The 14,651-nt window shown below is 43.0% G+C and overlaps 1 protein-coding gene across 3 annotated transcripts in view; it reads right to left on the bottom strand.

Moving 5' to 3' along the window:
• Window positions 1–1,210: 1,210 nt before the first annotated feature.
• The window catches only part of adarb2 (adenosine deaminase RNA specific B2 (inactive)), a 209,856-nt gene continuing 196,415 nt past the window's right edge, over window positions 1,211–14,651 (bottom strand). For all 3 annotated transcript variants that reach the window (XM_081602030.1, XM_081602031.1, XM_008438292.3), the window contains 3 exons: window positions 13,685–13,866; window positions 8,270–8,460; window positions 1,211–3,967 (listed from right to left, as the gene is read on the bottom strand). In XM_081602030.1, the coding sequence (XP_081458156.1) occupies window positions 3,788–3,967; window positions 8,270–8,460; window positions 13,685–13,866 (553 nt within the window). In that variant the 3' untranslated portion in view covers window positions 1,211–3,787. The remainder of the gene's footprint in view (window positions 3,968–8,269; window positions 8,461–13,684; window positions 13,867–14,651) is intronic.

Here is a 14,651-nt window from a genome sequence, read left to right as displayed (position 1 = left end):
CGCCGCGTCTCATCTTATTCATCCCACACTTTTTTTTTGATTCACTTCAATGAGGCTGGTTTCTCAGAAAATTACGTTTTTATTCATCTGCAAACCTGGAACTACTGATGTCTGTTCATAAGGATTCTTTCTCATTAAGAGCAAAGTAAGTGTAACCCTCTTTCGGTTTAAGGTTTCTCTTAAAACATCAAAATAGGGAAATATTTGTACATCTAAGGGATGATTAGGGTCGCAGAGGCTACATCGCAGCTCTTGAGGCCTGGACTTGGACTGAGCCATTGCAACACATTTTATTTTCCAGCTTTGGGTGCTGTTTTTTTAAGGGTCAGAGTCCAGAACTCACTTTCACCCCATCAGCTAACAAATAATAGCTGTCACTTTTGACATCTAGAACACAATTACTACAATCAGTTTATAGGTGCCAAAACAAACCCACATCATCATTAGTGCACCGCTATCATTTCTTGGTTCATTCCCAAGGTTATGTATATCTGGAAATTAAAAAATTCTGAGTTACAAGTAGCGAACACTTACACTTAAAATAAGCCATTTACCATTTTAACTGCTTTCAAAAAATGGAAAATACAATAGGGAGCGTCTACACAAAGCTTCATTTGTGTATTTCAATGGAAATCTTAATTTGTCCAGGGTTTTTCTTTTTTAGTGGAGCTGGGTTAAGACAAAAAGATTGAGAACCGTAAAACATTCTCCAGGATAAAGGCGGAACCTTCCAGCACATGTCAGCGTTGTGGCGCGTAATGCCTTCATGTTTGCACCGAGTGGCAGCATGCTAACTACTGTTAGCAATACAAGCTAACGACATAGCGACATAAAGCACGGAGTTCCTCTCTGCCCCCGACCATTAGATTAGAGCTGGTTCAAATTGTCAATTGTGGAGTTTTCTGTGGCGGGCAGAACTAACCGTGGCTGTAGGGGCTTAAGGTGGGAACGAGGTACCTTCACCGGTCTCCTCTTTCATCCTCCAGGCTAATTTGGCCGCTGGTCTGTGCGCCACCTGCCAATGAGCCTAGCTGAGATAACCATTTTCCCGTGGATTTCCCCGGGGAGACGCAGCAGTGGGAAGCCTCTAATGATGACCGGCTGCTCTCCAGGGTCAGCACATTATCGCACTGTCAGGTGATCAAGACAAAGTAGAAACACACCAATACTGGAGAAGGATACTATAAAAAATAAACCAGACAGGCAAAAGTAAAATTACAAGATTTAGTGGTTTTATTCACATATACAGTACAAACATTCACTTTTTATGTTACTGAAGTGCAATTTACAGACCTTAGCAGCAATTCCTCTTGTACCTCAATTTACATAGTTGGACATTTTTAGATTCCTTTCTCATCATCATCTGTACATTTGTTTTTACATATATACACTCAAACAGTTTTCAGACAAACGTTATGTTTTATCTCAAAAATAAATTTGTGAAACTTTGTTTGCCAACATTAGGGAGCGTGATAGTAATGAATGTCACATTTGCCCGAAAAACAAGATTTGTACCTATACTTTCATATTGATCTGACAAACAGACAGTACTTACATAAAACCCATTCCACAGTAGTTTTTTTTGTGTCTGAATTAATTTAAAGTAGTGGCTGGAGATATTTATCTCCTTTTTGCTCTTAGCTGAATCTTTCTCCAGCTGGTTCCGTTTTTTCCAGGTTCAATGTAGGCCAAATTCAGCTACTTTTAAATCACAAGGTTTGCGAACTTCTAGCTTTCATTGGGGATGAAGTGGAGTTTATGTTCAATTCTTAAAAAAAAAAGAAAGTCAAATATGAATGTAACAAATATATTAAGCATTACAGAGACAGAATGACGGCACACAACTCACTTAACCAAGTGTCAGTTCAAGTCACAAAATCAGTGATTGCCAACTGCTCTGGTTCATGCTAACTACTGTTAGCAGTACAAGCTAATGCTTCCTCTTTGCTGTTCTTCCATAAAGGCCATACTAGTGAATTTGATTTGGTTTATGGGCTTTAGAATAAGAAGTGAATGTAAATAAATTTGTGCCACCTTTTTCACATTTTTATCTGTAAAAAGGTTAAAACATGTAATATTTTGATTCTGGTTTCATAATTCCGTGTTGCTGTGTCTCGCATAACACCACTCCACCTGAAAATCGTTTGCGATTGTTACATTACAATTTTTTTTTAAAGAATTCAAAATGAAATAAGTAGCGATGTGCAGATCTGCCACTCTGTAAGATGCATTATTTGTAATTTTGCAGCTTCATCACAATACATTGTGGATTTAATTTCCCTTTGGGATCAATAAAGAATTGTTTGAATTTGAAGAGCATGCAGGTTCTACTGTTAGTGGGACTTGATCTGATCACACCACACCCGTTCAGTCCAGCCCAGCCCAAACAGATTAAATTCAACTCTATGAATTTTATAAAAAATATTACTAAATCCCAATTTCATTGCTACAATAACTACTGTTTATTAAAATAGGTCTCTCTTGGATCTCAATGAATGAAGGTAAAAATAATAATGAAACGCGAGTCAAACCGGTGAACATTTCCCGACATAAGGTAGTTTTTGGTGTAAATCGGTCTGTTTGTCATCTCAACTCCCACACAGTCCCAGTGAAACCACCAGGTCTGAACAGGGTGCAGTACTCAGAGAAACCACTAGATGTCACTGTCACTGCTCGGATCTCGCTGTCTCTCCCGCTGCTGCTTCAGCTCCATTATTTATAGAGAACGCTGACGGAACAGTACAGTCATGATCATAATGAATAGAAAGACATCACAGTGATACACAGACAAAATATGCAAAGACAAAATGCATTAAGGTGCAAATTTACATGGGGTGGATGGTGACGTATCGGTGTTGGACCTCAGATCTGACGGTGATGGGAGCTGAAAGCAAGGGGGGGGGAAAAAACGTCACTAATAGTTGTTATCGGACTGAGGGGAAGAAAAAGTGAGTAAATTAATGTTGCTACTGAGCTTTTGTTAAGACCAAGGAAAAACCAGCAGGTGAAAAATTACAAAGAAACTCTCCGGTCCGTCTCCTGCTCCGTTCTTGTGCTTCGTCGGGAAGTAATGATGTCATTTATACACCTGGCCTCCTCCAGGGGTGCATTAACCCGTCGCTGTGTCATGTTTAGCTCCCCCCAGAGGGAGGAAGAGGCCACAGGAGAGTTAAAAGGGTGAATTAAGAGAAGGAGGATGGAGGCAGTAATAAAAGAGGAGAAGGTGAACCACCCTGTCCTTCTCTTTCCTCCCTCCCTCCGTCTCCATCACCCGTCACCCTGACAGGGCCGGTAATTGGACGTGGACCCTCTTTTTTTTCCCCTCCCTTCCCCTTTCTCAGCCTGTCTCATTCTTTCTCTCCCCTGTGGCTTCGCTCCTCAGCGGGAGCCTCAGGGCCCGGAAATAGCTGATGACAAGATAGCGGCTGCCTTTCATTCTGCTCAAGGTTACCCCAACCTCCTTTTTCCTTGACAGCCATGGACAGGAATGGAGGGGGGCAGAGGGGTGCATTTAGATGGGTGTTTGCTTAAACTTGTGTTTGTGTTCAAAGGAGAAAAAAACCCTCCGGCTTTTCAACTCTAGTTTTCCTCCATGACCTTCTGCTGGTGGCTTCAGTGACGGGATGAAAGGGCGACACGAAACAGAATGAGACCGCGGTCACGTACAGGGGTTCGTAATCTTGGGTTTGGAGGGTGCACTTCCTGGTATGAAGCTGTGGGAGGCGTCATCTTACCCTAAAAAAAATAAAGGTCATACACACACCCACACACACACACCAGTTGTTGCTCAGATGGACAACAGGAACTGCTCCTGCTCTGGTGGCTTCTTCACCCAGGTACCCAGGCCCGTCTCCTGCAGAGACTTGAACCACTGCTGCTTCGCGATCTGGTAAGGACGCGCCGCCATCTTGGCCTCGCCGTACATGGGCTGACGGTCCGTTTCTGAGCTGGAGACGTGGATCCCCAGCTGAAAGAGAAGAATGATACGAAGCACATGGGAGGCAGATGTAAGTGCCTAAAGTGTTCAGCTAGTTAGCATGACCACTGACCGATCAAGTTTATTTGTGTAGCTCATTTCAGCAACATAGCAGTTCAAACATCATAAATATGCCATAGTTGTTAAAACCAATAACAGACATTCCATTTTGTCAAGTGCCATCATTAATTGTCATTACACATCAGATAAGTTAGTCAATGTTCCATTTATTATGATTCAAAAGCAACTCAGAACAAGCTGATGACGGTTTTAATGTCGTGAAGCGTCATCTTACCCTAAGATGACAACACCTACATCAAACCTGTAACTTAATGGTTTTCCTGGAATAGTGAATTGTTTCTCTATCACAACGTTGAGCAGCATGTACACAAGCCTGATTGACAGCACTAACACCATCCTCCTGGCTCTGATTTGTTGTTTTTCCACTGGGAGCATTTTATTTCTGCAGATGGTAAAGGAGGAGGCCGATTTTTTCACAGATTGTCTCATATGGTCATAGTGACAGTTATAACAAATACAATTACAATTACAATTACAGGGTCAACCCTGTAATTTACTGTTTGGATTTCAGACCATGGTGCCGAGGTGGGAAGGGGGGGTAACAGGTCCAGAAGAGAAACCGGGATATTCCTAAACAGCTCTACACTGTGCAGCTCAGTCCCAAGGAGAACCGGGTCAGACTAGAGTCCACCCAGTGAGTCCAATCTGTGGGAAAACCTCCTAATGTTCTACAAACAAACCACTGCTTATCGAGCCCGGAGCTCCCATTCTGTCTACATGTTGACTGGTAGATTGGTTGGGGTTGTTAGGCTTTCAGCAGGACAGCAAGTCTGATTAACTTAGATTTTATATACACACACACGCACGCACGCACGCACGCACGCACGCACACACACACGCATACACACATACAAACACGCACGTGTCTGTTGCAATGGCCCAATCAAAGTCCAGACCTAGGTCTAATCGACTGTATGGAAAGGTAGTTGTAGAAAGTACTGACTATATGCCACACCTTTCAGATTTTAACCTAAAGTTCAATAATGATGTGTTTTTGTACATAATCTGGCACCTTAAGTTGCTCCATTATATAAAAGTCTAAATAAAAATTTACAGTTGTTGTAATGCGATGCTAGGCTCTGTACAGTCAGGGCAAAAAGGTGCAGAAGGTTTAATCAGGGCGGTGTGTGGGTGGTGGTGTGGGGGGGAAGAAAAGGGGCGAGCAAAACAAAACGAATGAGCCGGCACAAATGCATTTGGGTGGCTATGGGAGGGGGTGGATGTGTGTGTGGGGTGGGGGGCTTCAACAGCTGTGTAATCTCCCCATTTAAATTTCACAAGCAATTGCACATTCTCTGTGCTTTTTTGTGCATTCGAACTGTCGCGGGGGGTGGCGGGGGACCGGGTGGGGCACGGGGGGTGAAGATCGGCGGAGAGACAAGCGGGGAGAGGGAGGACGAGGAGAGCAAAAGTTTCTTTTGGAGATTAGTGCGACTGCTCTAGCGTGGCCCCGTATGCGCGGCGCGCGGGGAGCACTTAGAGGGAGTGGGGGTGCGGGGACGGGGGGGAGGCTCCTCCAGAACTCCTCCAAATAATTATGGTTTCATAGTCATTATGCTTTAACGGCTCGCCATTTGCCGACGCAGGCGGTGTCTGTTACATAAAGTTTCGGGATGGAAATGAAAGTGCGGGCGGGTGAAGATCCGAGCTGCCAGATTCCGATAAGCCGCGCAGACGGCAGATGTTGCCAAGACGACAAAATTTATCTGCAGCAGAGAGGAAATTCCACATTTTCTCGGCACGGCGCACGCTGTGATTTGGAGTTTAATACACACGTGTGGCTTTTGATTGTTGGAAAGCGTCTCAGTAGTTAATGTTTCTGGATTTCTGGCTGGAAGCTGGAGAATTTCAGCGGATGGCTTGTTTACTTGCAGGCTGTTTAAGCTAACAGATGAACTGCTGTTGAATGTGCAAGATTAGGAATGGAGACGCAAACATTTAACCTCTTCAAAAAGGTCATCAAGTTCACATCAAAACTGATAACTAAAAGTCTTTTTAAACCAATGGGACTTTATTCTGAGTAGAAATGTCTTCATAACATTCAGTCTGTATCTGGTTTTAATCCTCTACTCCAAACAGGGTTTCTTTAGGTTTCATCAAGCCAAGTTTCAGACTTTTTAAGACCATTACGTATAAAATAATACACGTATTGCAACAGAAAACAATTAAAGACTATATTAGCATTAAATTTGCACTAACCAATGATAGACAAACAAAAAAAAAGCTAGCTAACTCCTAAGGATATGTTAGCAGTTAGCAGTAGCCTCAACCGCTTGGAGTTGGAGTGAAGATGTCAATTCATGATTCATGGACAGCTGCAGGAATCCATGGCTCAGGTGAGGGAATCTGTTGCCAGGACAACTGGTTTAATAAACTCTACAACAGTCCCCCTCATTGAAGAGTGGAAAGAAAGAAGTAATTGTTCAAAGCAAGTCACGAGATGACTAAGAAAACCATTACCTCACTTCCTCATGGTGAAATATGGCAGCATCATGCCACCACCGTCACTTGGGTGGAAAGTGATGGTGGAAAACTGGCTTCAAAAGACTTGAGTCTTGGGTGGAGGTTGATTATGATAGATTGATTATGATCCTACATGTAAAGCTGGAGCTGCAATAGAAGCTCTGGCTTTACAAAAGCTGCTTAATGTGTTAGAATGGTCCAGTCAAAGTCTGGACAGAAAGCAATTCAACTCTGTGTGAGCCATTTTAGAGCTGGTAGAGACACAGAAGCCTAACTTCAGGTAAAGTTTATTCAAACCTGGAGGACACCTTCAGATTTTTACGGTGATTAAAGTTTATTAGAATAAACTTGACTATTTACAGGTTGAAATGTTTACAAGATGATCATTTACAGGTTAAAAACTTCTTTCATGCTTAAGGATTTTAAATAGAGATAATACTAAGGTCCTCTCTGGTAAATTTGCGCATTAAATCAGGAGGGTAACTGGCAGCACTAAGACACGCCCCCTGGTTCTGATTGGCTGTTTCTGACTGAACGATGGCAGTAAAACTACAGAACTCTATTTTCACAGATTATCTGTCTGATGTTATGCAGCCATGAGACAGTGACAGTTTTAATCAAAATGTAAAAAAAATGTAATCTTAAACTGTGTTATAATCAGCTGAAAGAAAATAAATCCAGATTGCTGGAGTAAGGAACTTTTCAATAAAATTCTAATTTATTGAATGAGTCTGTACACTGAAGTATGAATATTGTTACAAAACTCTAAAAATGTATCCATAACCAGTCGAACATGAACAGCCTCTGGTAGGAATTCAACCCCTCCAGTCTGTGGATGTATTTTCTGAAATCATTTCATGTCATCCGTTTCTCTGTCCAGATGAAACCACAGATTTAGCTTAGCAAGCATCTCACTGTGCTAACCGAGGCATACAGGACGGCAGCTGAGCTGCTGCTGATGAGTGTGAAAAGACAAATGGGAAACTTGGTACGAAATCTTTTGAACACTGGAGAAGTTTAAAGCTACGACTGCTCCTGCAAGGCACGGTGCGTTCAGTGTTTCTTTGGACGCAGCTTTAAACTAGATTCCTCTAAACTTTAGTTCTCAATGTTCTGTCAAACTCGGAATGAGCAACTCAAAGCCCTTCAGCAGGTCCTGAGGGGAGTTTGAGGATGTTCACTGCAGAAACAAAATCTTAAAAGTACTTTTTGTCTTGTTTCTTGTGCAAATATTATAGTACACGTAAAACAAAGCTGAATTAATTTACAAGTAACTTTTTAGCAAGATATAGGAAATTGTTTTAAGTCAGAAGTACAATAACAGTTCAACTGGAAGATTATTTCACTTATAACAAGATAATTTTAAAATGTTATAAATGAAATCATCTGGCATTGTAAGTAAAAAAAACAAAAAAACTCAGGAGAAATTTCTTCATAAAATGTGAAGAAAAATGGAGGTTTCAGATCTTAGCGGTTGTAGTATTTCTATTTTGTTGTTGCTAAAAAGACCATTAGCAATTTCTCTAACTCGCGGTTGTTGTGGTTGCGTTTACCCAGAATTCCCTGCACCATAGTTGCTCCAGTCCGGTTAGCAGTCATGAAAGCATTTGAACCGCATCATCGTTCACTTCAACCGAACACAAACCCAGCTTTGTTTGTAGACAAACCAGAATGTGCGTTTTTTTTGGTCCGCATCAGAGTAAATTAAAGCTGAGCATCCTGTCTGCTGTGTTGAAGGTGAGCCCTCACCTTTCGGTGCAGTCGGTTCCAGCGGGTGAACAGGGCGTGCTTGCAGATGCGCGATGGCGTCCCTGAATCCCGTCGGCGTCCTGTCGCCGTGTTGACCACTTCCGGCTGCGCGTCGCCCAGGGTCCAGTTGATGCTGACGCATGTGGCCTTCCCCTGCTGCTGCTGCTGCTGGTACTCAATGTTGCTCAGCCCTGTGGGGATGAAAAAAAACCAACAACTTTAAAGGGAAGACTTGACTGTCATGACCCGACATGTGATCCATATGTGTATTTACCGTGGGAAAACAACCCACACAAAAAAAAGAAAGTAGAAACTTCTAAGTCAAATTTAGCAGCTGCTCAAACCTCCACTCTGTTGTTCGGTTTAACCTTCCTCCACCTTGCTTCTCTCTGCCTGAGGCTAACGGCTCATGTTAAGTTTTGCAGCGCTGCAAAAAGTGGACCTGAGTGTTAAACGGTGTGGCTGTTACAGTGGAGCTTTGATACACAGAGAGAGAGAGAGAGAAAAGGTTGGGGAAAAAAAAAAGAGGGAGGGCCATCAATCAAGTCCTCCATGTGTTCCTGCCTTGGTAAGACAGCTTGTCTGCTCTCGTGTTGCTGCAGATATGCTGGCTCTGCTGTAAATATTAGCTCCATTCAGAAATATCAGCTGCTACACCTACACTGGACCAACAGCGGGTTCTCTGCCCGTTTCTCTGAAATAATTAATCTCTCCAGCAAAGCACAGGCAGAGAACAGGAGGGAACGAGCTTCCAGCCAAGAGAAGGAGCAACAGATCTGAAATCTATTCATTAGTTTTAATTACTATGCAGGCATTTCATTTCCAAGTAAAAACTAAAAACAACATTCTGGAGATGTATAGAAGATGTACAACACATGCAAATTAAGTCCATTTTCAGTACCTAGCTCCAAGCAAATAGAGTTCTGCGTTGACATATGGCGGCTTGTGGGCTGGATGAAACATGGCCGACTAACAAGAAACAAAAACCGGTCGCCTCGCCAAGAGAGGGGAAACAGGACAGATTAATGTTCCAGAGATTTGTTCCTCCTTTCTTTTAGCCAAGCGTGTTGTAAGGCTGTAACTCAGAGCCGACGGCTAAAGTATTATTTTTCTTGTTCATACAAAATAATTTGGTTGTTCTGTCAAGAGTTGGATCAAGATAAATCAAAGTTAATGTGGTAGCTAGAGTCAAGATGTATATGAAACTACTATAAATTTTATTGTGTTTTGTAGGAGAATATATTATTTTGTTTATGCCAAAATTATTTTCTGGTTCAGGAGGAGAAGAATCTCAGACTGTCTCACCACAGACAGACTGACCATCAGACACAGATCAGGGTTTCTGCAGGTTTCACCAACTCCAATTTAAGACTTTTAAAACCTTCCTAAGATGGCAATGAGAGATTTCTTTACATTAACATGCTTTATTCAGTCATTGCCTGTTGCATGTCCCATGTCTAGACTGTAGTTGGCACCAGCACTTAACCATGATGGCCTCAAAACAGAGCTAGCATACTAGTTAGTGAGGTGTATTAGCAGCTAGTCACCAAAAGCTGAAACCACCTTAAGTCACAGAATGCAATGAACTCTAGAGAGACGGATGTGTGCGATTTAAACTTTTGCCTAACAGAAAAATAAATATAGCCTAGGACAATACACAAGATTAAATAATCACGTCTTAAATTTTGTCATAGCAGGACGAACATATTTAAGACTAACTTACATTTCTTTAAATGAATCTAAGACATTTTAAGGCCTTCATTTTGAATACATTAAGACATTCTCTGGATGTTTTCTGAATAACATCTTGACTGCTTCTTTTCTTTCTCCTATGGCAAATGAGTGAGAGAGAGAGAAAAAAAACGAGAGAATACCAGAAATATGCTCTCCCACAATCCCTCGCAGCATCAACATTAGACGCTCGGCGCCTTGTGGCCTTTCGCATTATGCCCGTCCATGTACCGTCTTTACAAAGGGACAGCTGCAAGGATTTCAGTTTGATTTCCAACCCAGTTATTTATTGTAACACGCTGTGTCAAGGTGGACCTTTTTCCACAGCCGGTTTCTTTAACGGCTTGGCAACAAATGCCTCTGATCTCATCATCTGACAGGCGGCTTGTTATAACACAAAACCGGAACTACAATGCCTCAGCACACGCCTGCGGATCATCCCCCCCTTCCCCATTTCCACGCTCGTCTTCCATTCACCGGCCTCACCTCTTCTTTTTCCTCCGCTCCACGGAGCTGGATGAATCACCTGCCACAGGAACAATCCTCAGAGTCTCTTATTACCCATCGTTCTCCTCTCTTGTGCAGATGCACCTCTTTGAACAAAAGAGCCTCCTATCCATCGTGCCTTCTTGCCTTCCCTCTCGCTCCATTCACGGCTCATTTCATCCATTCAATGGCCTTGACTCCTGTGTTTCTGTAATAGCCAATTTGATTTTTCCCTTCAATGAAGACTTGATCAATGTCTCCACTGGGAGGATGCTTGGCAGAGTGAGAGAAGCTCAATGGGAGCATCTGCATATAGGATTTTTGTTTTTTTTTTTTAAACCGTGCATGTGGCTTCATATTTGATACTACAGGAAGCAGCTTGGTGGTTTGAAGCAACAAGTTTGATAGAAACTGTAGATTTTCAATGAGAATGTTAAGATCCGGGCAAGGAATAAGAATTTTTCTCAAGGTGATAAAGTTAAAGGGCCACTACACGCCTTCAGGGAAACACCAGGAGCAGTGGAAACTTGAATTATTTTTTTTTGATTGATTGTTTGAAGCGGACTTTGATGGAGGCTCGCCCTTTAATGAAAGTAAAAAGAAAAGCAAAAATCCATGTAGCTCTGTGCTGCTACTTAGATGACATTAGAATTTAATGAGTAATTGATTTTAAGCAATGTTTTCATTTCCTCCTAAAGCGAAGAAGTTCAGAAGTCTTCTGATGTTTTTCCCCCAATAAGCCCCGTTTTCTATCAAAACGTACTGAAGCCAGTCCAGCTCCGACAATCTGAATCAAACATTAATAACTGAATAATCGTTAATAATACTGCTGCTTTGGTTCCCTTTATTGCAAATAATAAAACAACAACAAAGTCCCGGTTTGTGTGTGTTGAACAGTCAAGGACAAGCCGGTCGGTCTATCGATGTGTTTGGGAGTTTAGCCCTCGGGGTTCAGGTGGAGCTTTGGCTGTTTGCGATAAGAGCGGCCCCGGCGATCTCCTGGACGTTCCTCTGGGGGCCGTGCTTTTAAGTAAAGCAGGGGGAGGGGGTTGGACTCATCAGAGTCAATGTTTCATCAGAGTCAACGTTTGGGTGACGGAGGAGAGCAGAGGAAGGTTGAGGTGTGTGGACATCTGAATGCAAGCAAACATCTGTCTTCCCTTCTTTTCCATCCTCCCACCCGTCCCTGTCCGGGGCTCCCTTCAGATTGAATAGCTGACTGATAAGAGATCTGATTGCATTGATTTGGTGTAGGCCCGTCTCCCCTGTCTGTCCATCTCCTCTTCTCACCCTTGTGCTCTTCAATAGACTTTTGCCACTCAAAGCACAGGAGGTGCGGAGATCTGACAGATCCAGACACAAGGAGAACAGAATCGTTTTAAGACGTGTCAAACGGGGAGAGGACTCGACGAAACAGCAGCACTTCCCAAAGAGGCTAGCACAAACCCTATACGAGATGTATAAAAAAATTAAAAAGTCTCATTTTTATTACTCATTTTTATTAATTTGCCTTCATTAGGTTTTCTTTAACTTTTCTTAGGCGACTAGTTTAAATTCACACCGTATCAATCAAGAAACGTCTGCTTTCTTCCTTTCGGCCGATACAAGTTTAGATGGGGAAAGAACAGTAGAGCTCACTTCTTATTCATACAGAGTCTCTGACATGATTTAAAGTGTTTCCCTGTTTGCGACTCTCGCTGCCTTTGTTCTTATCAATGATCCCCCAGAAACCAAATGTTGCCCTACATCTCTCTGCTCGTCTGCCACGCCACCTCGCCGACTGGCCTATATCTGAAGTGATGGCTGACGCCGTCGCTACAAGTTGGGTGTCATTCAGATCCTCTGCCAGCATTCATCTTTCCCACAAACAGAAGCCTCGGGTCTCGGCGGAGCCCGGGACGCTGACTTGCCAGACAACATCTAAGCTGTTGCTTTTCAGGCTTGGAACAATGACAGTGTGGAGCGGCAGTGGAAGACGAGTTTGTGAAGCGTTTGTGGGCCGGGTGTAAAAAATGATCTGATGCGGCGCTCTTGGCTTGAAGATGAGTCATACTTTTCGTGAAGAATCTTCTATACATGTCAGAATCTTCAGGTTGGAGCAGGAAGCTGATGGTAGTTTATTAAGACGGAATATTGTGGATCTGAGAAGGTGCTGAATTATCAAGGTTGTGCTTGACAACTATTATGTTACACTGAGCTGCCATGCGCCAAAAACAATGTTTAGTCTATGCAGGTGTATTTCTTATTAAAAACGTGATAACGAGGGATTATTGGCAAATATATTTGTAGTAATAGACTAAATGTTTTTATTGTGCAGAAACTATGAAATAAACATCTTGAAGCAGAATGCTTCAAGATGAATGCTAATAAAGTTAGAATTCAGGTGACAAACTACCAAAGTGATACCTAGCTAACTACGTCAATGACAGATCAGTCTTTACATACTAGCATCAGTGACGGTCTAGACTTAAAAAAAAACTTCAATGCAACATCTTTGGTTTTGTTGAATAAGTAACTAATAATACGATTACAGACTCTATAAATCCCTGTTGGTGCTCTGAAGCCCCCGTCCTCCTCAGTCCCACCCAGTTACCACATTAGCATGTTCCAGTACTAGCTTGGTCTGAACATTGAGGATTGACGATCAAAGAAACAAAGCGGCTGATTTTAGTTTTGGTTTTTTTTAGTAGTCACCTCCAAGTCATCTTTAGCACACCATGGTGGCAGAAATATTGAGAAACAACAGAAGTGTTCAAGTCACATGGTCAAACTTTAGCTCCCCGTTATAGGCATATTGGGTTGTTTTTAACTTGCACATCTAATGTTTTTATAAAAGTAAAGCAGAAAATCAATGTTTCTGGTTTTACATAGTCTGGTTGTTCTATGCTTTGCTTCATACAGATGGAGGAGTGGACTCTTAAAGTTTCAAACGATTTGATCAGATTGTACCCAGTCGCTAATGTTTGGTGGTGACGTATGCAATGCGATTAAGGTTACCAGATTTTGCTTTTGCTGTAAACAACCTCATGGGGAGTATAGGGTGTGACATCTTTGCAAGGACTAAAATGTATCATGCATTTTTCTTGCCAAATCTGAAAATTTTGCAAATACAGAAATACTTTTCAGTACCTTTGGCACAGATGTAGCCATGTAGTGTAGCCGCCTTTTAAACAGAGGTCGAATAATAATTAGCCGTACCACTTAGCAGAGGCTGGCTGCGTCTGTATGTGGCGGGTAGAGGGCCCAGGCGCTCCTGCCGCTGGGTCAGAACTCTGCCCAGATGACCCGTGTGGCGCAGGCTCCCCACAGTGATGCTGTGCAGGTACACCGGCTCCACAAAGTGGCTCAGCAGCGCCCCCTGCAGGCCCAAGACGTTCCACCTGAGAGAAGGAGAAAAGCAAGACGAGGCGTCAGATGAGGAGACAGGACTGGATGACGGAAGACAGACACAGCTGTGAGCGCGTCGATGACAGGGAGAGACAATTTGATCATTATCTCGATGTGGGACGTGATGAATCACAGCCACCGACTGGTTGGGCACACACACACACACACACACACACACGCACACACACACACACACACACACACACACACACACACACACACACACACACACACACACACACACACACACACACACACACAAACACACATCCCCAAACCATCATCGCCAAAAACAACACAGCCAAAGGTCAGTACATCAGCACTCATTACATGGAACAACACATTACCATGTGTGCATTCATCAGTGCCACGGAGGTTAATGCACTGCAGGAGAGCCGCTGTCGATTGCTCTGCGCAAGGGCCAATCACCTTCCGTTTTGTTCAGGAAGCCTCACGCGCGACACGAATAACTCTGCAGCCAGCTGGTCGCGTGCCACCTGCCGTGGAAACCCTCTCCCATTTAACCAGCAGATGCTAATTTGAGGATGGAAAATGATAATTACTGTGTTTATTACCATTCCCGCCATTTATCGGGGTAGAGGAGGTCTGCTGTTTTACCTGAGCTCCCGACGTTATGCGGCCAATTCCTTTACATCGTTCTTTTTGTTAATCAATGCCTTCTTTTTTTGTGTGTGATGCAATTACGGTGCCCCGCTCGTCTTTTTTCCCCTCCTCTACCTCCCCGGCACTCGCCGGCTTAATAATCACTCATTACAGC

The sequence above is a fragment of the Poecilia reticulata genome, chromosome 20 (assembly GCF_904066995.2).
Source record: "Poecilia reticulata chromosome 20, P_reticulata-male-v2, whole genome shotgun sequence".
Classification (NCBI taxonomy): Eukaryota; Metazoa; Chordata; class Actinopteri; order Cyprinodontiformes; family Poeciliidae; genus Poecilia; species Poecilia reticulata.
Note: the sequence above shows the minus strand (reverse complement) of the source record. Positions and strands in the feature narration are given on the sequence as shown.